Source organism: Notamacropus eugenii, chromosome 1 (genome assembly GCF_028372415.1).
Source record: "Notamacropus eugenii isolate mMacEug1 chromosome 1, mMacEug1.pri_v2, whole genome shotgun sequence".
NCBI lineage: Eukaryota > Metazoa > Chordata > Mammalia > Diprotodontia > Macropodidae > Notamacropus > Notamacropus eugenii.
In genome coordinates this window covers 136573995-136600008 of record NC_092872.1, presented here as the reverse complement: position 1 = coordinate 136600008, position 26014 = coordinate 136573995, and the positions used below count along the sequence as shown (strand labels likewise).

The 26014-nt window shown below is 38.3% G+C and overlaps 1 protein-coding gene across 2 annotated transcripts in view; it reads left to right on the top strand.

Moving 5' to 3' along the window:
• CHRNA7 (cholinergic receptor nicotinic alpha 7 subunit) overlaps positions 1–26014 on the top strand; it is a 163522-nt gene that overhangs the window by 121096 nt on the left and 16412 nt on the right. For both annotated transcript variants that reach the window (XM_072615591.1, XM_072615588.1), the window contains 3 exons: positions 17123–17202; positions 20405–20572; positions 23693–23887. In XM_072615591.1, the coding sequence (XP_072471692.1) occupies positions 17123–17202; positions 20405–20572; positions 23693–23887 (443 nt within the window). The remainder of the gene's footprint in view (positions 1–17122; positions 17203–20404; positions 20573–23692; positions 23888–26014) is intronic.

Genomic DNA, 26014 nt, shown 5'->3' with positions numbered 1-26014 from the left:
CAGATACTGGATGACCACTATTTGGAGATGTTTGTGGAGGGGATTCTCAGCCAGGTATGGTTTGGATTAAATGGCCTCTGAAGTTCCTTCATACTCCTAGATACTGTGATTCTATGATACTATGATAACAAATGCTAACTAATCTTCAGTTTTGATTTCTTGTTAACCACTTTAACTTTATCCTTCCCAGTAAAGAGAAGCAAAAAAGAAAGACAGAAAAAAAGTTGATTCATTCAATGTCCCCTCCATTGTCCATGATCACAATACTTTTTACCTAGAGTAGAGATTCTCTCCTTTTTTTATCTTCTTGCTTCCAATATATGTAGCTTAAAAAAAGCCCTTCTTGTTATCCTTGGCATTCATAACCAGATGCAATTTGTTTTGAACTTGAGCACTTTTGACATCTCAACATCATTCTTACAGGAACTGAATGATTGAATGGAATGAATGAATTCTGTTAGCCTTGGGAGATCATTTTCAAGAGAAGGACTTTAAGTGAATGGCACATCAATGGTTTTGTGATAAAGAAGAAAGAACAGAAAGCATGAAGGATAGGGATTTTTCTTTCACTCAATTTCAGCTACATAATTGGCTTTTTTTGGTTAGGTCTTTTTTGCTGTTTGTTTTTCGCTATGACAATTGACAAGGTTATTCATATGAGGTTCAAATACCATGAAGAATCAGTTCATGGAGATTTTCTAGCTCCTGCAACTATGTAGGTAGATTTGAAAATGTATAAACTATAATTTTAGGGGGGGAGAAGTTAATTTCCTTCAGAGGCAGTGAGTTCTTTCCCTTAGGGTCTCCTAAAGAAAGAGTCATATCTCTTTAGTAACTTTTGGTCTTTTATTTTTGCCCTGGGTTATTTCCAGTGGTCCCTTAAAAACCGAAGATGACACATCTGTTTCTCCTGCCACTTCCTTCTGCTACTGAATTACTCTTTAAAAGGTTGTTGCACAGTAATTCTTAACCTGAGGAAATGACTGTCTCTCTTTTCTTAGTGGTCCTTACTGATTTTGTTACTGCTTTTTGGTTCTTTTCTCATATGTTAAAGATGATTCAGACTAATACTTCTACTCCTTTGGAAACTGTTGTTTGAGCAGTTGCTATAGCATGATCTTCAACATTTATATGATATACCATTTTTTTTTCTTTCTCTAGGGCTCTTTCCCAGCATTATTAACTAGATTGGCCTTATTTTTCTTCACTTCAAAAGGCAGAACTAGGGCCAATGCATGGAAGGAACAGATTTTGGCTCAATACAAGAAAGACATTCTTAAAAATTAATAGCATCTCAAAATGGAATGGATTATTTAGGAAAACAGTGAATTCCCAATCATCAGGAATATTCAAACAGAGTTTTGAAAACACCCATGGTAGACAGATTGAGTTCAAATCCTATCTTAGACAGTTATTATAATCATAAGCAAGATACAACTTTTCAGAACCTAAGCTCTCACATGTAACATGGGGATAATAGCATACTGCCTCCCTCAGAGGGTTATTTCGAGAAAGATATTTTGTTAAAACACCTATGAAGTACTACATTGCACCTATCAGATTGGTTAATATGACAGAAAATGAAAGTAATAAATATTGGAAGGAATGTATGAAAATTGGGATACTAATGTATTCATGGTGTAGTTGTGAAATGATCCAGCCATTTTGGAGAGCAATTTGGAGCTATGCCCAAAGGACTATAAGAATATGGATACCCTTTAATCTGGTAATTTCACTACTAGGTCTGCATCCCAAACAGATTTTTTAAAAAATGGGAAAATAACCTATTTGTGCAAAAATATTTATAGAAGCTCCTTTTGTGGTGGCAAAGAATTGAAATTTGAGGGGATGCCCATCAACTGGGGAATGGCTGAACAAGTTGTAATATATGAATGTAATGGACTATTATAGTTTTATAAGAATTGATGAGCAGGTCGATTTCAGAAAAGCCTGGAGAGACTTAACATGAATGGATGCAAAGTAAAATGAGTAGAACCAGGAGAACACTGTACACAGTAACATTGATATTGTACAGTGATCAACTGTGACTGACAGCTATTCTCAGCAATTCTCATTGATCCAAAGCAATTCCAAAGCACTTATGAAAAATGCTATCCATCTCCAGATAAAGAACTGGTGGGGTCCGAATACAGATGGAAAGACACTATTTTTCACTTTTTTGTATTTTTTTTGGGGGGATCCTGTGTTTTCTTTCACAACATGACTAATATGGAAATATGTTTTGCATGATTGCACATGTATAATCTATATCAAATTGCTTACTGTCTCAGAGATGAGGGAGGGGAAGGGAGGAGAGAATTTGGAACTCAAAATTTAAGAGATGAATGTCAAAAATGGTTTTTAACATGTAATTAGGAAAGAAAACAAAATATTATTCCAAAGAAAAACTGAGGAAAATATTTTGCAAACCTAAAAATGCTATGTAAATGGGAGTTATTATTATTCTTACCCTCCTGTCTCCAGCACACCGTATGCTCTTTTCACGATAGAGCCTATTTCACTTTGTGCTTTCTTTCCCCAAGATTTAGCACCGTTCTCAGTACATAAGCAGGTACTTTTCGATTACTTTTCTTTTTGTATCCTCAATACTTTGTGCAGTGCCTTTTATGTAGTAAGTGCTTAGTAAATATCTGTTGTATTAAACTGCATTGAATTCATGTTTCAGGTAAGGGTTCAACTAGATGACTTGTAAGATCCTTTCTAAAACTAAGATTTTTTTTTTTAATTTATGATACAGTGAATAGTTGACTTAGGGAATCTCTGACTCACTGACTTCTGTGTAAAGGCAAGCTAAAAGACCTACATTATTCAAAGAGCTTTAGACACATAGGATAAAAGCTATGGTGAGAATCAGCTCCTAATTACCTAACAACAGTTGCATTGCCTGTATCCATAAGGAGAAAATGGTTCATTTATAATGGAAGTATGGTCTTTAGAAATTGGTAGTGAAAGGAAATGTAGGGCTTGGCACTGTGCTTCATCTGGCCTTTTCTTTCCCTAACTTTATTTACATGCTGATTAAAAAGATCTTGGGTAGGAGATGGACACCATTGTTCCAGGCTCTATGTGACTCCTATGTGTATGTGTATGGTTTTTTGTAAGGGCAGAGTTGCTAAAATAGGTTTTGGGGTCAATAATAATCAGGGTATACTAGGTGTATCTTAATGCTAAATTGGACAGATGTTTGAGACCATGGAATTCATATTAGCACAAGACACGTGCAGTCAGGAAGGGTGAACTCAATCTGAGCCTGAGGAATTCTGCAGATTTTTCTTGCTTTCCTGGTCCTGTGTGGTGGATAATGCCTTAGCTGGGCATTAAAAGATCTTCAGAGAACATCTCAGCAATGGGGTGAGCAATAGAGCTGCCTAGCAGAGTCATTTGGTCTAGCAGTGATAATGTACCTTAAGTACGACATCCAGCAGAGAGCAGTGCAGTGATGACTTCAGAAGACGTTAGGGTCTCTGTACCATCAGAAGTAGGAATTGCCCCATCACGCATGTCCCCTGACCACATGGGTCTCTATGTGTGTTCTTTCCATATATATACTCTAGTTATGTGGGCTCCTGGTATATGTTTCTTTATACATGCTCCCTAAGGATGTCTGTTTCTTAAGTGTGTGCTTTCCATGTATGTTCTGTATTTACATATCCTCTCTGAATGTATGCCCTGGTAAGTGTGGTGATCTGTGAGAGAGTAAATATTCTCTGTGTAGACATGGGAGAATGGAGATGGGGAGGGAGATGGATAGTTCTTTATCACAGCTTGACATGCTGTTTGATTAAATGTTCTTTTGCTTTGAAGTAATGTGTTTTCTAGCTGACTGGTGAAATTAAGCACATTTGTGTGGCCTCATTAGCTATAGTTTTGAGTGAGTATTGAACTACAGAATGCCTCACACTTGGGCTAGCTAGCTGTTCTGGGTTTGCACATAAAGGGGAGGGAGGCTAGATGCTACAGTTGTATTTCATCTGAGAGGCTCAGTCAGAAGACTCAAAGTATTGTATTCTCTTTCCTCGTTTTCATCGAGAACAACTGGGTATGACCAACAGAAATTGGTGTGTGGTGAAGGAAGTTCTGTGAGATCTTGTAGTAGCAAATGGCATATTCTTTGAAATAATTTGCATGGTGCCTCAGGTTTTCTTTTTATTCAGAGTAATGTTCAAAACTTTTTAAAGCCATATTTTAGCTTAAGGGAGAAAGCTCACTGTAGATATTTTTACTATGAACTTGTCATATCACTGATAAAATCCTTACTAAGTATGTTTTTTTCTTGTATTAGTATGGCTCAAGTGGTACCTTGACAGGCCAGACTACAGAAGGTCAGAATGAGGAGTCCAGGCAGGCTTTTTGGGTAGTGTAGGCATGACAACATGGGAACTAGGCTAGGGACTGGTTATTTCATGGGTGGGCATACAGGAACATGAGTCTGAAAGTAGAAGATCAGCTATTGAGAAGAAAGGACAAACAGAATGTAACTCTCCAAACTGAATCCAAGATCTAAGGTATCAAGCTAAGTCTAAGCCCCAGTCATCCATCTGGGAGAGATCTAAGAAGTCAAGCAGTTAGTTGAGTTTGGGGCTGTCAAGTAATTAGGGATCCAGTCATGGAGAGACTATAGTTCAGGAACAAAAAAATCTAGACCCTGCAGGAATTTAGTTACAGGGTAACACGACATAAACTCAACTCTTTGGGCAATAAAGCAGGGGACAGGGGCTTGGCCACATAAGAACAAGACCAGAACTCAGTTATTGGAGAGGTGGGGTTAGAAATCAAAGACCAACTACAAGACAGAATTCTGAGTTTGTAAGCTCCTACTTTAAATCTTTAATATACCCTTGACTTTGGATGGGATTGGCTCAATATCTGTTTTGAGGCCATAGGTACAGGTGGGAATTAACCAGCTTCCAAGATTAGGGATGTGCAAGGGCAGAGGCCAGTCAGGGTTTGATACCTCTAATGCATGTGAACTTTTTTTTCCCACTTTCAGTGTCATCTTCTAGAGCACCACATCTCCTAGGAGATTTTATTTGCTTCACAAATTGTATTCTATTTCATCAGCTGCTCTGCCTTTAACAAATAGTACAATCCATGTAGATGAACTCAATGTACCTAATACTGATGAGAGAATTTAAACACTGAGAACATTTCCCAACGTCCTGAATGTTTTTTTGTTTTTTTTTAGGATGCACATAGGAATGATAGGAGAATCACTGGGGACTGCATCTACTCAGAATAATCTAATTGAGGGAAATTTATCACTTTTCTTTTTATCATTTTCTAAAATTCACTGGCTCACCAACTTCCACTTTGATGTCCCATAATCATTTCTTCTTATTCATAATAATAGCAAAACTGGTTGCTCTGCTCCTTCCTTTGTCAATGGTAAGCATTTCTGATTCATTTCTAATTCAACACAAAGCTGTTTGTTTCATTCCTAAAAAAAATAAGAAAGGAGTGTGAACATATGGTTACCTTACCAAGAATGAAATGAAACCAAATTTAAACTAGGGAAGGGGGAGGGAAAGAAGTACTCAGATACAGCTGCTTAACCAGATACAGTAGAAGGTCCATAGAAATGTAAGCTATTAATGGGGTTCTTTTGGGGTTATGGGTTGGATTAAATGGCCACCGAGGACCCCTCCAACTCTGAAATTCTCTGATTCTCTGAAGTTACAGGGCTTTAGAATTTGACTTCACACAAAGATGAAACAACAAATGAAAAAATCAAAAGCTTTTTAATAGAGTTGCCCAGAAGTTCAGCCTACCTTGGAAAGGTATATATGTTTATATGTCCGTGTGGAGAGTGAGTTCCCTATCACCAGAGGAGTAAAAGTAGAGGATGACTGACTATTTATTTGGGTTGTTGTAAATAATAACACTTATAATTTCAGTGCAGGCTGACCTAATATGTCTCAGATCTGAGATTTTGTGAGTGGTGGTTAAAATCCTCTATCACGTTGTTGTAAAGTATTTCAGTAGTCACAGAATCACACAATCTCATCTCCATAACTCCCCTAACAAATAGTTTTCCATCCTTTACTTATATGATAAGCAACTTTACTTATATGATAAGCAACCCTGATGAACTAGGACTGTTCTGTTACTGTTAGGAAGGGTTTCCTCACACCGTTTTAAATTTACTTCTCTGCAGCTTCCAGCCATGACTCCTAGTTATACCTTATGGCCAAGTAAAACAGTCTTAACTTTTCTACATGTTGCCTCTTCCAGGACTCCAAAAGTGTTATCATTTCCCAGTTTGATATTCTCTTGTCTAATCTAAACACCACTATGGTTATCCCTTCTGTGTTGTCAGGGTTAGGGGATATGACTGTCCTGCCATCTGAAAGATCCATGTAAAACTCTTTCATACCAGAGTATAAATCTGAATCTGATTTTGTCATTCCTCTGTTCAAAAGCCATTAACGGCTCCCTATTGCCTCTCTTCTAAAATATACACTTATTACCTTGGCCTTTGTCTTTCTATTCGTATCTCATATCACTCCTTTTCATGTTTCCTGTGTTCTAGATAACCTGGGCTGTTAGTTGTTTGCTGAAATCAGCATTCCATCTTGTTTCCATGCATTTGTATAAGCCATCCCCCACATTTGGAAGGCATCTAGGTAGCTTAGTGGGTAGAGTGCTGGGTCTAGAGGCAGAAAGACTTTTCTTCATGAGTTCAAATCCTGCCTCAGACACTTACTAGCTGTGTGACTTAAATCACTTAACCCTCAGTTGTGTGATCTGTAAAATGAACTGAAGAAGGAATGAACAAACCACTCCAGTATCTTTGCCAAGGAATCCCCAAATGGCGTCATGAAGAGTTGGACATGACTAGACAACAAAAATAAGATGTTTGAAGTATACACTCCTTTCCTCCGTTGCTCATGATCCTTAAGATGGCCCAAGGGTTAGTTTAATGCCATCTTTTTAGTGAAGTTGTCTTTGATTCTCTTTGTTATTAGTACTCTTTTGAGGGTATACACTATTTCATTTTTATCTTTATTGGTCTTTGCACACAACATGAACTTAATTGAGCCATTCCAGTATTTTAAGTTGTTATACAAAAATGCAAATACTTTTTTTTTCAGATGCCAACTTTTTAAACAGCTGTTTAGTTCCCAAACTCATCTGAAACCCTTGCTTTCAGTTCACTAGTCATTGATTAATGACTGATATCAATCTCTGACAGTGATGAAAATGTTACCAGAGTCCCTAAGGGCTCCAATTTCTTTTCAAAACTACCATAATCTCTTCCAATTCTTCCTAGGATCTTTCTGGTGTTATAATTTTCCCCATGTGAATCACTGGGAAAGGTTAATTATTATTAGATTTGAGAAATCATGTCCTAAATGGTTTGCTTTTCCATTGTTCATATTAAGTTGACATATTGCTATCTTGGTGCCCCTCATGAAGGAGTTGTTAACTACCTCCCTTTGTCCTTTCTTTCTATGATGATATTGGACGACTTTTTTTCCTGATGATACTTGTGAACCTATATAATCATTCCTTAGAACAGAAGACATTTTCTTCTCCTATGGTGCAGAGGAAGGCATGCTGAATGTGGAATAAGAGGACCTAGGTCTGCATCCTAGCTTTGCTTCTAGTAATTGTGTGATCTTGAACAAATCATTTCATCTCTCTGGGTTTCAGTTTCTTCATCTGTAAAATGAGGACATTCAGCTAGATGGCCTCTAAGGTTTCTTCTAAGGTTTAACTACAATACCATGGTCTTCAGATGGTCCAGCTCCACCTTTTTAGGAAGAACATATTTGTTGCGTAACTCCAGACCTTCAGTGGGCTCTCTTCCATCCCTTTGCCAAGTGATTCTTCCATCTTTCAAACCTCTTAATGATGGTAAAAAATTTCCCTCCCTATTCAGATCCACTTTCCTTTTTTGTTTCTCCTTTAAAATACTTCTTCCACTCTTTTAAGGATCATTTCATTCTCCCTGATAACCTGGATGGTAGGAAACTTACGGTCCTCCAATCATTTTACCTGTACTCATGGGGAGACCAACTTACATTTTGTGTATACCTTGCTGTTCCTAGATATTGGCAGGAGCACAGATATAATACACTCTCTTCAGGTCATTGTAAAATTCATCTTATCCTTCATCCTTGCTTAGAACAAGACATTGACTATTCTGTCTTTCTTGTTGATAGCTCAGTTGGGATAACATGATGAATAGGAATAGGAATTGCTGGACTGTGGTTCATCTTAATTCTAAGGTTAAGGCAGAAAAAGGAAAATATTTATTTATTTCCTCTCCCTTGCTCAAAGAATTTCTTTTGGTTTTACTTAAGTGGGGAAAAAATGTTTCCAGATATTCTACCACCTAAAATTCTAAGCTGGTGACATAAAGAAATTTCAAAATATTGGAAAAAAAATCGAGTTAACAGCTTTTATACTCATGTCTACTCATACTCTGGGAAGAAATCTCACAATTATCTTTGTTCAATAACTACTATACTAGATGGGTTTAAAAAACATTAGCTCACTGTAGAGATAAAGTCTGCTATCATCTACTCACCCATCTCTGATATAAGCAGTTAAGGAGACTCTGGGTAGAAGCTTCAGATGATTAGCCAGGGCCATTGTATAAAATGGAGATAAAACACATGGTTGGAAAAAGACTATCAAAGGGAAAGTCCTGCTGCAGATGCAAAGATAGGACAGGCCTTTATTTTGGAAATCCTTTGAGTGAGCTCCAGTGCAGATAAGACACACAAACTTGGAGCTCAGACCAAGAACCTTTGCTTCTAGATTATAAACTGTTATTCCCCAGCAGGGAGGGATAGAACAATTGAGAGGAGGATGCTAAGGAGGCAATTAGCACCTAAATTTTGATAATAAACTGAAGAAATTAGGTACTTAGCCAGCAGCTGAAAAAAACCCCTTGGGGGCAGGGAAGAAAAATTAAATGAAGTCTTACCAAGAATCAATCAATTAAGAAGCATTTGTTAAGCCCCTACTATGTGCCAGTCACCATACTAGACACTGTTCCTGCCTTGAATGAAATTAGAATTTATAAAGAAAGTAAGGGAAGGGAATAAGCATTTATTAAGGACCTACTACGAGCCAAGTCTGGACTTTAGGAATTCTTTGACAAGTTATGTGGATAGTGGGGAAGGGAGAGACTTGAGGGGGGAAGAACAATTGGGAAGTTATAGCAATATTCCAGGTGATATCAGGTTGAGGGTCTGAGATACACTGGCAATCTCCTCACGTCTGTGATCCTCTGTCTTCTTTCCTCTGCCTCCTGACTTCCTTCAAGACTCAGGTTAAATTGCCCCCCCCCCCCCCCCACCGCTGCCTTTTTTTTTTGCAGGAGGACTATCCCAATCTCCTTGTTCCCCTCCCCCCACTGCCTCCTGTCTAAGATGAGCTTCCATTTACACTGTATATCTTGTATTTACTTATTTATTTGTATGCTGTCTTCCTCGTTAGAATGTGTCTTCCTTGAGGGCAGGGACTGTATTTTATAGGGCAAAGGCAGCTGATGGTTCATTGGATGAAATCTGGCCTCAGACACTTGTTAGCTCTGTGCCTATAGGTAAGTCACTTAACCTCTGTTTACCCCAATTTCCTCAACTGTAAAATGGGGATAATGGTGGTACCTACCTCACAAGGTCCTGGTGAGGATAAAATAATACTTATAAAAGCACTCAGGACAGTGCCTGGCACACAACAGATGCTCTATCAATGTCTATTGTTTTTCTCTTCCCTTCCCTGGCACATTGTTTCTCAATTGTTCAGTTGTTTCCAGCTCTTTGTGACCTCTTGGACCGCACTGTCCATGAGGTTTTTTTGACACAGATATTGCAGCAGTTTGCCATTTTCTTCTCTGGTAGATTATACTAGAGAGAAAATCAATAAGATCTGATCTATGATTAAAGATGTGGGTTGAACAGGTAAGGGGGTGAGGATTACTCTGAGATTTCAAACCTAGATGACTGGAAGGATGGTAATACTCTTGACAGAAATAGGGAAATTTGGAACAGAGTGGATTTGGGGGAAAAGAAATGAATTCGTTTTTGAATGTGTTGAGTTTGAGATGCCTAAGGAATATCCAGTAGGAAATATCTAGTAGGCAGTTGGTGATATAGGTTTGGAGCTCTAGAATAAGACTAGGACTGGACAGTTAGATCTGGAAGTCATGCTTATCATTAAGAACAGTGAAGTTTAGTGATAAGCATCCTTGACTTGTATCATGAACATTCCTCTTGAATTTCTTGGGATGTTCCACTGTTATATACAGAAATAGGAACTTATCAGACTATTTGATTAATTTTTAATGAAAACTATTGTTATGTTTGGAAAATACAAGTTGACGATGATTGCTAAGAACTTGCTTTTCTCCGTCATCCATGCCTATGGAAAGCTTGACCTAGGGGCCAATGATTAAGGTACAATTAAGCTGCTTTGGAGGAATTAATTAGGTGTTATAGGGCTTGCCTCCTAACCTCAAACCTAATTTGCTAATTTGCTGCTTTTAATGGCAGCAAAGGTCTAGATAAATTAGCTTAAACAAAGGCAAATATGACCTGAAGTCAATAAAACAAGTGACTGGCAACCAAACAGGTTCATTTTCTACTTATTGGTGGCTTGATGCAATTCACCGTTTTCATTATTGCACTATGCATAGAGAGCCTAGAAGTCTCATTGCACTGGAAAAATGGGCAATATTTGGTGAAGTGAGTCTACTGGCCCTGATCATAATGGTTCAGGAGCTCTGATACTTGGAAATACTCAGAAAACTCCATCTTTTTCAAGGTTTATTGGTGATGGGCACTGAAGTTCCATGCTGCCAACTGCTAGCATTTAAAATGTGTGAATAAAAGTGGAAACTAGTTTAAAATGTCCATCATGTGGTTTCTTTCTCAAAGCTTTATTTCTTCTTAAGAAATTTGGTGTGTCCACTGTCTCCCCATTCATGCCACTTCCTAGCTACTTCATCTTCATTCATTCTGTTTCTGGTCTGTCTCCCAGAGATGTTGTAAGCCAGGGAGAATGAAGGATTAATAAGAAGCAATATTAATCATACTTAGACCTGGCACTTAAATAGTTGAGAAGCACATTGTACATGGACTTAGGGAATCATAGGATTCTATTTTTGTTATTTATTCTTCACTTTCTGCTCTTTTCTTTTCCCTGTATTATCATCCCCTGCCAAGAGGTAGGTTTTTTGTGTTACCTGTATTCCCGTAGTTTCTTCATTTTGTTCTCTTGCTGTATTGGTATTTACTTCACATCATTTATTTTCTGCTGAGCACTTAATCATGTTTTCTCCCGTCCCCCCAATATCAGCCTCAAGTCCACCTTAGTCAGTGTTTTCTGGTCTATTTAGAACTAAATAGATTCAATACTGAGAAGCCTTAAGGCTTGAGACTGCTGAGTTGGTAATAATAATGATAGCTCACATTTTATAGAGTGTTTTAAGGGTTTACAAATCACTTTCTTCACAGGCTCCTTGAGAATAGGAGTTGGCTCATTCTTTGTATCCCTGCTATCTGGAACAGTATCTGGAACACAATAGATGTTTAATAAATGCTGATTGATTGATGACCTCTGTGAGTGAGCTAGCATAAATAATTTTAGGCACCTTTTATAACTGAAAAAATCAAGGGTCTGAGACTTACAAGTGATTTGGATAAGGCTATACTGTTAGTAGTAGGATAGTACAGTGAATAAAGTGCTGGGTCTAGAGTCAGGAAGACCCATCTTCTTGATGGCTTCAGACTTGCGTGACCCTGGCCAAGTCACCATTTGCCTCAGTACCTCATCTGAAGCAGGAGGTGCTGTTTGAGGTGAATTTTAAAGGAAACTAGGAATTTTAGAGTTGAAAGTTAAGTGGGAGTTTGTTTCAGGTATGGGTCTATGCAGAAGTATAAAGATGTAAGATGTGATGTCTGTGAAGAATTACAAAAAATCCAATTTGGCCATACTGTAGGGTGTATCAAAGTGAATAATGAATAACAAGTATGGAAAGGTAGATTGGAGTTAAGTTGTTAAGGAGGTTAGATACCAAACAGAATAGTTGTATGTAAACTCAGAGGTGACTGGGACCCTCTGGAGTTCATTGAATAGGGGACTGATGTGGACTTTGGCAAAATCACTTTGGAAGATGGGTATTGGAGAGGGAAGAGACTTGAGTCAGGCAGAGTCATTCAGAGGCTATTTAAATAGTGCAGAAAAGAGTTGATGATGGGATGGTGACAATGTGAATGGAAAGAAGGAGACAGATACAAGACAGATGTAAGGTAGAAGGGACAAGATTTGAAGACCAAAGAGGTGAGAATGATTCTTGTGGAAGCAGACTCCTCCTGCCATCGTCTTTTAGAAATATTGAGGAAATGTTTTTCCCAGAATTCTAGTCTGAAGGCTTTGGATGAGAAATTTGGAGGAGAAACCATATCATCCAAACTATGCCCTCTTCTTCTTTCTACCCCCTTACCAAAGACCTAACCACTCTCTTTGAGGAATTAAACTAAATTTAAACTATTAAAAAGTTCCCCCTTTTGAAATAGGGTAGAAGTGGTATTCTTGCCCATTGCCTTGTTGGATTAGGGCAGTGATCAGTTTAAGAGAAGGGAGAAGACTTTTATTACTTCAGTTAATGGAAATATCTCTTGAGTCCAGCTTTGACCAGTTGGAAAAGAGAATGTTTGGAGGGAGTGGTCAAAGGGGGATTGACAATTTTAGGAAAATTGTTCTTCTTGAGTTTGCTCCCAGTTAAGCAACTATTGTTTTGTTTGTTGAAGTGAATTATTTTCTAAATTCTGTATCCCTTGGTTAATTTGAATTTTGACTGTGGAGTTTTGTCTGTTGTCTGAGAATGATATAAATTGTAATACCAAAATGACTTGTGTTAGAGAGTTTTGAAATGATGAGGAAACTGTTCATTTTTGGACCCCCTCCCATCTTTCTCAGTCAGGAATTCTTAACCTTGGAATCATGAGCTTTATAAAAAATATTTTGAAAATGACATTTTATGTAATATTTATTTATATATTTTAAAAATAAATTTATACATTTTATTTTATTATATGTTATATACAATACATATTTATGTATTAGAATTTTATATATTTATGATAGGTATAACATATTTCTATATTTCATTCATAAAAATAGTTTTCTTTATAATCCCATGCATTTTATTTTATGAAATTTAAAACATCCTTCTGAGAAGGGGTCAATAGACTTCACCAGACTGCTAAAGGGGTCCAGGAGACAAAAAAAGTTAAGAACCCCTCCTCTAAGCAGAAGATGCTTAGAATTAATTTAATCTAAAATAATAAAAAAAATTTTCTGACAGGCTTGTGACTAAAATGCAGAGTGCAGAATTTTCTTCCACACATTGTCAATGATCTGCTTAAGCCCCTAAGTTTTTCTGGTGGACACCAAAGGGAGAGAACTCACATGGTGACTTGAAGAACTGGTTTCCTTTTGCTTTTTCTTGGTGTCTCCAGATGAACAAAAACAATGGGGAAAGAGCTTAATTCGTTGAGTTATCATTGTGGATGTTACCCTTTCACAGTTCATACAGTTCCCTGTTCCAGTCCTGCCTTTATTTCTCCCAAAAGTTGACTGTATAGAAAAGAAATAAGCAGTCCAGAAGAAACTGATCACATTTGAGGTATGGAGGTGCCATCTTGTAGGGGCATGGCATCCCGTTGTTGTCCACACTGTTAGCAGACTCTGGAAGTTCATTCAATGTCAGATGTGGTGGGCATTGTTCTTCAATAGATTCAACTTTGTTATCACTTCTCTTCTGCACCGTAGCAATCCGCAGGCAGATGTGCTGCTGTAAAGAGCTGAATTTAGAAACCTGAGGGATCAATCACCCTGACAGTACTTTCTACAGACTATAAACTTTGCAGCCAGTGAACCTCAGCCAGAGCTGTTATAGCAGTAAGCATGATATGACTGTACTCAGGTATATTTGTCTGTCCTCTAAATGTTCACGATTCTATCATCCAGTGGAAGGTCAGTTTTAGATGGGCTTCGCTACTTCTCTCACATTTGCATGTTCCTTCTGGCAAGGTTTGCTAGGCAGTGATGCTCCATCCCTGTCATGATAGCCCAGTACCAGGTTGCGGGAGTCTGATAAAGACATTTTACATCATCATTTCTGACTTTTTGGTAGCTGCAGCTCTGACACTGTTTCTTCTGGCCTGGGTTATTGCAAGACTCCTCTGATTGGTCTCTGCTTCAAGTCTCTCTTCTACTTTAGGACATCTTTCTATTAGCTGCTGAAGTCATCTTCCTAAAATGCAAGTCTGACTTTGGCATTTAAAGTTTTTTACAACTACTTTTCTAGTCTTTGGACAGTTTGTGTCCCCCTAAGTACTGTGATTCAGCACAACAAAGATCTTGCTGTTTTTTGCATCTTTTCACTTCTGTGTTTCTCCCCTGTGCCTGAAATGTTCTTTCTCCTCACTTTCTCCTCCTGGAGTTATAGTTTCCTTAAAGACTTAGCTCAAATTCCACCCTCTGTAGGGTGCTTTTTCTTGTGCCTCCCCCACTAGTGCTAGTGCTTTCCTCTCTGAGATTACCTTTCTTTCCCAGGGGTATCAAACTCCCTAGAGCAGCTTGAACCAGATTAAAACATAATTGGGAAATGTTTGACAAAATAAATAATACATAGTACAACACAGATAATGTTAATTTGTGGTTTTCTAAGTCATGTGGGACCTGTTTTTATTTGACTTTGACACTACTCTATAGATTATATGTGTGTTTATATGTATCTATATCATATATGTAAAATTATTTGCATGTAGCTTTTCCTATTAGAATGGGATTTCCTTGGATAGGGGCTGTGTTTTTGGTGCTTTGTTATTCTAAGCCCTTAGTAAATGCCTATCACATAGGAAATGTTCAATCATTGTTTATGGACTACCTGGCTCACCCAATCATTCAAATCATGTTTTGGTGCCAAGGATTCACAAGACCTTATGAAAAACCATTGCATGGTCCTATAAGAAAAACATCAGGAGAACTAAATTTCCCAGAGTGAGACAGGGAAGGAAAGCTAATGATAACAGAGGTGGATTAAAGCTGCATAGGACCACAGCTTGGCGGGGATAGCATGAGGATAGCGAATGACAGCGAAAATAGAACTGCTTAACTTGTATTTTGCTTCTGTTTTCTTGGTCAAAAAGGCTGATCTTTGGATTAGAAAGGACAGAACAAAAATGGATAATAGGCAGGGGATGCTTTTGATAAGTTAGAGCATAGTAAGAAAGAAACCACATACCCTTTATGAGTTCAAGTCACTGGGCCCAGCAAGCATATAGAACATATATGACTTCCTGACTCACTATCAAGCGAAGGGTAGTAGGCTATGTGTCAGACACTATGCTAAGCCCTCAGTGTGAAAAAACAAAAAGAACAAAAACCAGTCCCTGTCCTTAAGGAGTTTGGACTGACTGTAGGCAACCAGGGACATACTACAGTGTTGGAAAATAGCAGAGTTTCAGTTTTCAAAAAAGGAAGAGAATTGAGGTTGTATACTATAAGCCAGTGAATTCACCTTTCCTGTTTTTGCATATGAAAGTCCTCTGGATGTGCTATTTTCTCTGTGCCCCTTGCCCCAGCCAGTAGTGATTGTCCATTTCCCCAAACTCCCTTTGCAGGAGCTACAGATGAACCTCAGATGGGGCTAAGCCGAGAAAAGCTTGTTCATACTTTTTATGCAGTAGCTAGGATGAGAAGACCATAGATTTAGAGGTGGAAGAGCCTTTAGAGGACATCTAGTCCGATCCATCCTTTTCCAGATAAGGAAACTGAAGTTCAGATGGAGAAATAGTTGCCCAGAGTTACATGGGTTGTAAACAACAAATCTAAGATTTGAGCCCAGTGCTATTTACTCCAAATCCTGAAGTGATTTATTTGAGGTGGCCTCCAATGGTGGCTTCTCTGATGAGTTCTTAGTTTCTGATAGCGTTCTGTTCTTCATTGCTGTACCAAAACCTTCTGATGAGGTAGATCAGGAGAGCTCCAGAAAGAGGAGAGATTGGCATTTACTGTACAGATCCCAACTAACTCACCCTAGCTCAATAGTCTGGGCCAGCATTCTACCTGGGCAAAGCAGGCTTTATCCGATTCCAGGGGACGTGTGTGGGCATGTCTATGTATAGCCTCCTCCCTACCCCTCTCATTATGTTGTAGAGGAATGCCTAGAGTATCCCTTGACAGTTTTATGGCAGCCTAGTTTTTCCTCCCATCTCGTTCTCAAGAGCATGGTTGCCCTTGTTTCCAATAATACCAAACTGCATTTTTAAAGAGCTGTAGTCTTCATTCTTTTCCTTGTAACATGATCAATGCTCATTTGAGAGTTGATTTTGAATTGAGTCAGGCACAGATACATAAAAACTGGGCTTTGCCTGACATGTTAGAGATGAATAAGGTGTATCTTCTTGGTTACTTGATGTTAAGAAAAATATGTCTATATTCACCTACAAAGTGATGCACACTTATGGAATCGACTCATGCAGTGCAGTGCTCTGGAAACATCTTTCAGCTACTGGTTTGTGCTGACTGTGACAAACTCAGCCCTGGATCCTGGGCTGTCTGCCTTTCCCAGGGAAGTTGCCCAAGTTAATCTGACCATATTAATTGCCAACATAGGGGTGACTCAGGAAGTTAACTCCTTATTAGCGCTGACTTACGAAATTAAAAAAAAACCTTTTTTCCCCAGTTGGTATATTTTCTCTTCCTCTCACCTCCATCTCCAGGGGTGAAAAATGCAACAAATATACATAGTCAAACAGGCAGATTTCCACACTGGCCACATTAAAAATGTATATTTCATTTTCCTTATTTGTCTATTGCCTCACTGTAAGGAGATAGGTAGAATCATTACCCTTCTGCAGTTGTGGCTGGTTCTTGCATGGGTCAGCATTCTTAGTCTTTCAGAGTTGGTTGTTTCTACCATCTTGTAGTATGGATTCTTCTCCTGGCTCTGCTAATTTTCTTCTGCATAAGTTCCTCCGAGTCTTCCCAGGTTGTCTGAAACCACCTCCTTCTCAGGACACACTGTATTCCATTATATATCAGCAAGGCATAATTTATTTCTTTAATCTCTTTTTAGTGCTGATGAGCGATTTGATGCTACATTTCATACCAATGTTTTAGTGAATTCTTCAGGACATTGTCAATACCTCCCTCCAGGTAAGATGGTGTGTGTGTGTGTGTGAGTTTAGAACAGAATTTAAGAGTGCTTTGTCCAGGTGTGTCACAGACCTGCAGCATTTAATGAGGATATGATCAGTACTTTTTCCTTATGTGATAGCTGTGCTCTGTCAAGGGGAATGCCAGTACTCCTCTCCAGGAACTGCCTCTATGCTGCTGTCAGTTTCTTATATTGCTAAGGCTAAGTGATATTACCTCTTATCCACAGTCCAGGTCTCCCCCTTTGCCTTTGAATCTTAGAGGAAGTCAGCACTCTCTGCCATACCACATCCTTTCTTTCCTTTAACTCGTAACATAAAACATACACAGGCAAAAACTGAAGAAATGAAAGTTGCTTAAATTCCTGTTGAATCAACAAGAATTGTTTAAATTCAAATTTGGTTAAAACAAGAGGCAAAATCTCGCTCCAGCCTTAAACAAAGTAGAACCAAAAGTATTTACAAACAGGTCAATAAAATACTTTTGATCTCCATCCCTTTCTATGTCTTTCTGAAATTTGGTAAGTTTTCTCAGACCCACTCATTCTCCAGTCTGCTGTATCAAACTCTGACTGATTTCTCCCCTTCAGCCCAATACTGTAATTAACATATTCTCTATATCACAAGCCTGCTACTCCCCCCTGTCCCCCCACTTTTGGATTATGAGCTCCTTGGGGACAAGGACTTACTTTGGTCTTTACTATGTTCTGCAAATACTTTCTATATGACAATGTACCCTAACAGTGCTTAATTGATACCTACTGAATTAAAGTGCTGACTTGATTATCACTGTTATTTTTATCTTATTATGTGTGTATCCAGAGGGTTAAGAAACAGTGTGGAGATACAAGGACAGCTAGGTAGCGCAGCAGATAAAATATTGGATCTGAAGTTAGGATGACTTATCTTCCTGAACTCAAATTTGACTTCAGACACTTACTAGCTTGCTAGTCACTTAAACCTGTTTCCTCAGTTTCCTCATCTGTACAAGCTGGAGAAGGAAATGACAGTTACTTCAATATCTTTGCCAAGAAAATTCCAAATGGGGTCACAAAGAGTTGTATATGACTGAAAAACCAGAAGTGGAGATATATTAAAGGCACAATCTAATCACTTATGGGAAAGAAATAATTGATGAGTTGTGCCCAGATCATAGATTTAGAGCTAGAATGGAACTTTGCAGCGATGTCACCTGACCCCTTTATCTTAAAGTTGAGGAAACTGAGGCCCAGAGGTATGAAGTGACCCCTGCTCTCTAGGTCACGCAGGGAGTGAGTAACAGAGGAAAGACTCAAACCCAGGCTCTCTACCTTTATATCTAGCACTGCATCAAGCTTCTTCTTTCTTACCAGGCTTTGTTGACCTACTTCTAGGACGGGTTCTCCTTTTCAGCAGCATATAATATAGTGGTATGGAATAAGTAAGTAAGGCAACTGAAGCCCTGAATATCCAAAGATTTTTCCTCATTAATCTTTACCAATGGAAAGTTTGTTTTCATTGACTTTTTTTTAAAAAAACATAATTCTATTTTTTCCAGTTACATGTAAAGATAGTTTTTAACATTAACATTTTTTATAAGATTTTGAGTTCTGAATTTCTCTTTCTCCTTCCTTCCCCTCCTCCCTCCCCAAGATGGCAGCAGTCTGATTTAGAGTATACATTTCACTGACCTTTGAGAGAAATGATTCACTTATTGTTCTTAGCTATATATTTTTAAAAGTTCAGATAGTTTACAACAGCTTTTTTTGGGAATTGAACTTGAGATATTTTGCTGGTTTCTCCTTTGAAAACGTCAAGTTTTTTTTTGTTTGTTTGTTTTTCCTGTAGTTTATACAGCAGATTTGGCTTCTCAGCACTGGCTATCCTATAATCTGTCCCATGATGACTCTTCTATCGTATGCATGTGCTTCTTCTCTATCCTTATTAGTAGCAACTCTTTTGTAAGGGTTGAGTCTTTGGAAGCATTATTCAGTCATCACCAGTGGAGAAGAACATTGATTATTCAGCTGGATGGAGCTATTTTAGATAGAATTACTTTTGGTTTCTCATGGGAATTTGACTTACTAGTCCTAATTGCTTCTTTTTTTTTTTGGAGGAAGAAGTAGGAATAGTATAAACTAATTGTTCAATTCCAACTCAAATGATGACTTATTTATGCCCTCAACCATCATTTTGTCCATTTCTCTGGCTCTAGGCAGGGCTACTTTTAAACCACTCCAGACAGGTGTCATTTCTCCTCCTAAAAGCCCTTAGGGATGTCACTTGGTAACCAATTCTATATTTAATAGGCCCTGTCAGGAAAAAATTCTTAAACCCAGTGAAAATCCCTCCTTTTATAATTTAAGGCCATTACATCTTGTTCAGTGCTTATGGAATCTGGGCTAGTTGCATATATTTCTATCTAGAAGATTGATTTCTCAACCTTTTCTTCCAGAGTCATATTTAGCATGTCCCAAAAATCTGAGTGCAACTTTAAACTATTAAAACTTAAAACTACATGCAGACTTTTGGGACAGCCTGTGTTTCAACCCTCTACTCATTATTTTTTGGGTCCCCTGGATTTTCTCCAATTTCTTTACTTTCTTCTTAAATTTTGAAGCCTAATGTTACAAATGAGAGGGACTGAATAGACCTTTATTGGTGAGGTGATCATTGTTCAGATCAATGCCTATCCTTTCATCTTACTATCTGCAGGAGATGTTCTGGGAGCATTTGATTATTAGATTAGAGTTGTCATCCCCAACTGAATAAAAAAAAGAAATACAGTGTTTTTGCCTTAGAGATTTTTAAAGAAAATGATAGTTTTCAAATCAGAAAGTTTTCTATGTAGTCCTGTCTGGAGGCAGGTGAATGGACTAGATGACTTATCAAGGTCCTCTTAGTCCAAGAATCAATCTGAGTCTCAGACAATCTGATCTGTGAAGAGACTATTAACATCTGAAAGAAAATAAAAAGATTCAGTTTATGAATCGTGGAATGAAGAGCTTTGCTAAAGGAGGGAACCTCATAAATATTTTAACATGGTGCCCTCTAATCCATTCAACAAGTTAGCAAACATTTAATTTCTTAAAGTACAAGTGATAGATCTTGGGCATGGCTCTGAACCCATTATGTTGTAAGAACAAATTGCTTGATGTAAGTTGGGATGATGTAAATGCTGCATTGACTTCTTATTTTCTCTGATTACCCTTCAATCAATCTAGGCATATTCAAGAGTTCATGCTACATTGATGTGCGTTGGTTTCCTTTTGACGTACAACAATGCAAACTAAAGTTTGGGTCGTGGTCTTATGGAGGATGGTCCCTGGATTTACAGATGCAAGAAGCAGACATTTCTGGCTATATCTCAAATGGAGAATGGGATCTAGTTGGTAAGCCAATTGCATTCATTAGCTTAGAGAATGTAATTAATTCATAGTACAAATACTGAAGAATAATACATTCTCATCCATACTGGTCTGAAAATCTGTTCAAGCAACACTTCGATTTATCTAGAGCCTGGTATATTGTTAGTATTTTTAAAGGTTATGTGATGGATTCAAAAGAAGTAGAAGACCCAGGCCTTATCCTCAAGGATGCTCCCCTCTCTCTAATTAGTTCTCCAGGTTGCTGCCAGATTAACATCCCTAAAGCATGACTCTGGTCATGTCTCTTCCCTACTCAAGAAGCTTCAATGGCTCCTTCTTACCTCTAAGATTACTCTCTGGTGTTTAAAGCCCCTTATAATTGGGTTCCAACTCATCTCCTTAAACTAATTTCTCCTTTTGTCTCCTTGTGCAATCTATGTTTCAGCCAAATTGGACTTCTTGCTGTCCCTGTGTACAGCATTCTGAGTCTCACCTTTATGTCAATCTCCATGCATGGAACACTGTCCCTCTTCACCTCCTTTTCTTGAAATTCCTAGGTCCAGTCAAGGTTCAGGTCAAAGATCACTTCATCATCTGTGAGCCCTTCAATTCTTAGTGCTTTCTACCCACAATTTATGTCATATTTCCTTTGTATACTTTTTTTGTGTTTTCTTGTTCTGTGTATGCTGTACTTACTGCTATACCTCCAGGGCAGCTAGATGACTCATGGGTTGAATGCTAGGTTTGGAGTCAGGAAGCCCTGAGTTCAAAATCCTGCCTGAGATACTTACTAGTTATCTAATTGTAGGCAAGTCACATAACCTCTGTTTGCATTAATCCAGTGGAGAAGGAAATGACAAACCACTCCAGTAATCTTTGCCAATAAAATTCCATGTTCTGTGAAGAGTTCAACATGACTGAACAATAAAATTTCCCTCTCTGCCTCACCAGGATGTGAGTTCCTTGAGGGTATGGACTCTTTAACTTTATTCTTTGGGTCTGTAGCCCCTTTAACAATGCCTGGCATATAGCAGATGCTTAATAAATTCTTACCATCTAGTAAAAGATACAGATGTGAAAAAACTAGAAAACTTTTTCAAGTCATGATAGGAATTATGTGATTATGTGGTTGAGGAAGGATTATCATGAGATAGGTTTAATTATAGAAGGTTGAAGGCAAATCCAGATCTGGAAGTTTAGAATTTGACTATATGAGAGGAAGAGGAAAGCATTACATGATGGAAAACAGAAGGAGCAAAGCCAGAAAGATGGTAATGAACATATTGAATGCAAGAGACTGGAACAGAGGAGCCACATTAGGAGCTTAACATGATGCCTGGCTCATAGTGGGCTCTTAATGTTGGTTAATTGATAATTTGACATCAGACTGGATAGCTCATAGGATCACAGATTTAGAGCTAGAAAGGACATTAGAGACCTTTAAACCCAAACTGTTAATTTTATAGGTGAAGAAAGTGAGTATTGGGAAGGATAAGAGACTTGCCTACAGTTGCATAGCTAGAAAATGAAATAGGATTTGACCTCAGGTCTTTCTTAAACCAAGTCCAATATTCTACAAAATGCCATGTCATCCTCCCATAAGGTAGCATCAGTTTCTGAGGTCCTAAATGGTAGGTGGAGGTTTTTAGATTTGATCTGATGGACGAGCAAGAGTTAGTATAGGCACTTATACAGAAGGACAAAATGTTGTATTAAATGATTGTTGTGTCAGAGGTCTACAGGATAAAGTGGGGAGGGAGCTAGGGGGCTATTTCAGCCATCACTGATTTAGAGCTAAAAGGGACCTTAGAAGTCATCTTGTAATGATCCATTTCCCTGATTTTACAAAGGAGAAACTAAGGCCCAGAGAGAGGAAATCACTTGCCCAAGATCACATAGGCAGTAAGTAGCAGAACTGGGTTTCAAACTCAGTTCATCTTGAAATAAATCCAGCGTTCTTCATACTCTACCACACTGCTTGCCCAGTGTGATGGGGTAAGGACTTGAACTAGGGTGATGAATTTAGAAATAAAGAGGAAGGGCTAGATTCTGGAAGGAAGGAAAGAAGAAAGAAAAAAAAGAAGGAAGGAAGATTGAAGAAAAATTTTGGTAATTCATCAGATAAGGACAGGGTTAGGGGAGGGGAGGAGGCAGAATAAAGAGAAAGTTTTACAAGCCTAGGAAACCTTAGAATGGCGGTGATGCGTTAACAGAAAATGGAAGGTTAAACCTGGGAGTGAATTGAGGGAGGAAATTCAGTTTTAGATATGATTTTCTATTTCCCTCAAAGCTAAATAAACCCTATAAATGACTACTTATAACTTAAATCCATTGGAGTAGAAAAGTATGTATATGTCATTCATTTTCTACTTTCTACCCCCTGTCAAAGAAGGGAAGCAGGACTAAACCAGAGAATCACAGGGCCATAGCTATAGATTTGGAAGAGACTCTAAACATTACCCACTTCAACCCCCTTATTTTACAGATGAGCAAACTGAGGCCAAGAGAAAGGTAGCAAATTAGTCACAAAGGCAGTATGGGCAAAGTCAAGATCTGGACCTTGGTCATTAAATGAAATTAAGTTGGAATTGAAAGGAGGACAAGCACTTTCTTTTGAACTCTTAAATGTCTGTGCTGTTTTTAGTTCTTTGATTTTTGCCTTCTCCCCAAAGTATTAGAAATTGTAAGATTAATATGTATCTGGCTCTCATTCAAATATCTGATGGAGTTAGTCCTCTCCATTCATTTGCAATTTTTTTCTCGTCAAAAAGCAACTCTCCAACTTAGAAAAGATACAGGGGATTGTTAATGGGAATGAGAGCAACAGTTTATAAATGTGGGTGATGGTGTGCGTCTATGAATTTAAGGGCACTAAAATTTAAGATGGAGTACAAAGAGCAAAGTGTACTTAATGAAGTTTGGATTAGGGCAGTAGGACCCCAGAAAAATGATTTTTTTTTGACTCTACCGATCTGTTGCTCTTGTTTTTATTTCTAGATTTTTAAAATGTGCCTAGAAGGGAGAAAATAGTATTAGAAATACATACTTTTTCTCAAGAATGAGACCTTAAAAAATAAGATCAGGTGTTAGAGATAACACAAAAGGATTTTAGTAATTTATTATTTTTTCTTCTTTTCCACCTAGAAATTCCTGGAAAGAGGAATGAGAGATTTTATGATTGCTGTAAAGAACCATACCCAGATGTAACATTCACCGTGACCATGAGACGCAGGACGCTTTATTACGGCCTTAATCTTCTCATCCCGTGCGTGCTGATATCTGCACTCGCCCTATTAGTGTTTTTGCTTCCTGCGGACTCCGGAGAGAAAATCTCACTTGGTAAATACCATGAATAGATTGGAAGGGGGAATTTACAACCCAGGGAAATACTATCAAGGAAAGGATGATTGTTTTATCATCCATGTAGGACTCCTGCTGGTCAGAAAAGAGGCAGCATACTACTTTGTCTAAATTAAGAGAGAGCTCACTATTTGAACCATAAAAATAACCCCAAATGCTATTGTGCTAATTGATTATCACATACCTGCCACAGTAGATAGTCTTGTGGTCTGAGGGGCCCATTACTCTCTTTGCTTCCTGCCATAATGAAGGATTCTGATTTAGGACAGATGCTATATCTGCCAGAGAACCATGAGACACTCATCAGGCATCACTGGATGGCTAAAGATATGATCCTGCTCTACACTCCTTCTCCAGGGCCACACTAGAATGGAAATAAACACCCCAGGAGATGCTGAACATTGAGAGAAGAGGTAGAGAAGTAATGGTGCTTTTGACTTTGTGTCCTGTTTCAGTGTTCCTTAGGCTAGATGATACTGGCCTCCCAATGACGTTTCTCATAGATCATCTTCCGTCTTCTATCTCCTTGGCTTTGTTTCTATCAGCTGTCCCCCATGCCTGAAATCCTCTTCTTCCTCACTTCCACTTTTTAGAACTCCTAGTTTCTTTCAAGGATCAGTCCAAGTATCATTTCCTACATCCACCCAGTTGCTAGCATGCTCTTCCCAATTACTTTAAATTCATTTTTTCTTTATTGATCAGTATAACATGTGGTCCTTCTTGACCTCCTTCCTAACCCCTACCTCCTAATAGAATCATAGCTTCTTGAGGGTAGGGATAGCTTTTTTGTTTGTATGTTTTTGATTTGGTTTTATCCTTAGCACAGCCCCTGGCCTATAATAATAAATACTTATTGATTAAATAAGTAAATTAATTGTTTATAGCCTATTAAATGTCCTTTTCTTCACTATGTGGCAATCAGAAAAGAAAGAATGAAAGAATTAAGAAGTTAGAAGTGCTTTGATCGTTGTAAGACAAAGAGGAGAAAGCTTTTTCATAGCAAATTACCATTTATTCTATAGAGACAGACCTGTACTTTATCTTGTACATGCTCCTGGGATGGTTGATTAGTTGGTTTTAAAATATTTATTTTTATTCTATTTTATTCTATCACATATAGAAAGAATGTGTCTCAGAATCATAAACTGGAGTCTGAATACTGCTTGAAATGTCTAAGCAACCTCATCACCACCAACAAAAAACTAGTATTGACTTTGTCCCCCTGGGCAAGGGTGCTTAACTTTTCAGGGCTCCCATTCAACTTTCTAAGACTATAGGTTCAGAAAAGGGGCTCATCTTCACTGGGAGAGGAAATTTCTTCACTGGGAGTTCTCTCCACCAATAAAATCACAGTTTCAGACGAAAAGCAATGCTACGATCCTTCTCAAAGGCCTCTTTGTGCAAAAGTAATCCTGAATTCTTGGGGGCAATGTTAGAGAAGAAAAGCTTTAACAGATCCTACTAGTCTGGAGAGACTTTGAGCGTGGCCCAGGACCAGCCTTCCTTAATTCAGACAGGTTCATCTCTATGTGAGCCACAGGGAGATTCATTTCTTGGCTAGAGCAATTTGCTGTCTGCTAAAGTACACAGGGTTGCAATCTGTATGGATCGAATGAGGAACCACACTGACAAAATCACAGGCTCTAAAGTATTGAAGGATTATTGTTATTTTTGGAGGGTGTTTTTCAACCTTAGGCGAGTTTTTCTAATGAGCTGGAGGGAGATATTTGAGGAGATGGGTAAAAGGAGTTGTGCTTTCTGGCCATCCAGCCAGAACTGAAAGAATTGTGATGAGTTCTCCCTTTTTTTCCTTCCACACCTGCAAATGATCAGTTCTTGAAAATAATAATTTGGTAGAATCAGAGACTTGAGAGCAGGAAGAAAACACACAAATAAATAAATTATTCCAACTCCTTATTTTGCAAGTGAAGAAACTGAAGCCGAAAAAGTGTCATTGACATGGCCAACCTTCCCTGGGAAGCAGAGCAAAGGACTTGAATGCAAGTCATTCGAATAGAACAGGGGACACTCCATCTCCTTACTCCAAGCATTTTTTTGGCCATCCCCCATGCCTGGAATGTTCTCTTTCCTTATCTTTGCCTCCTG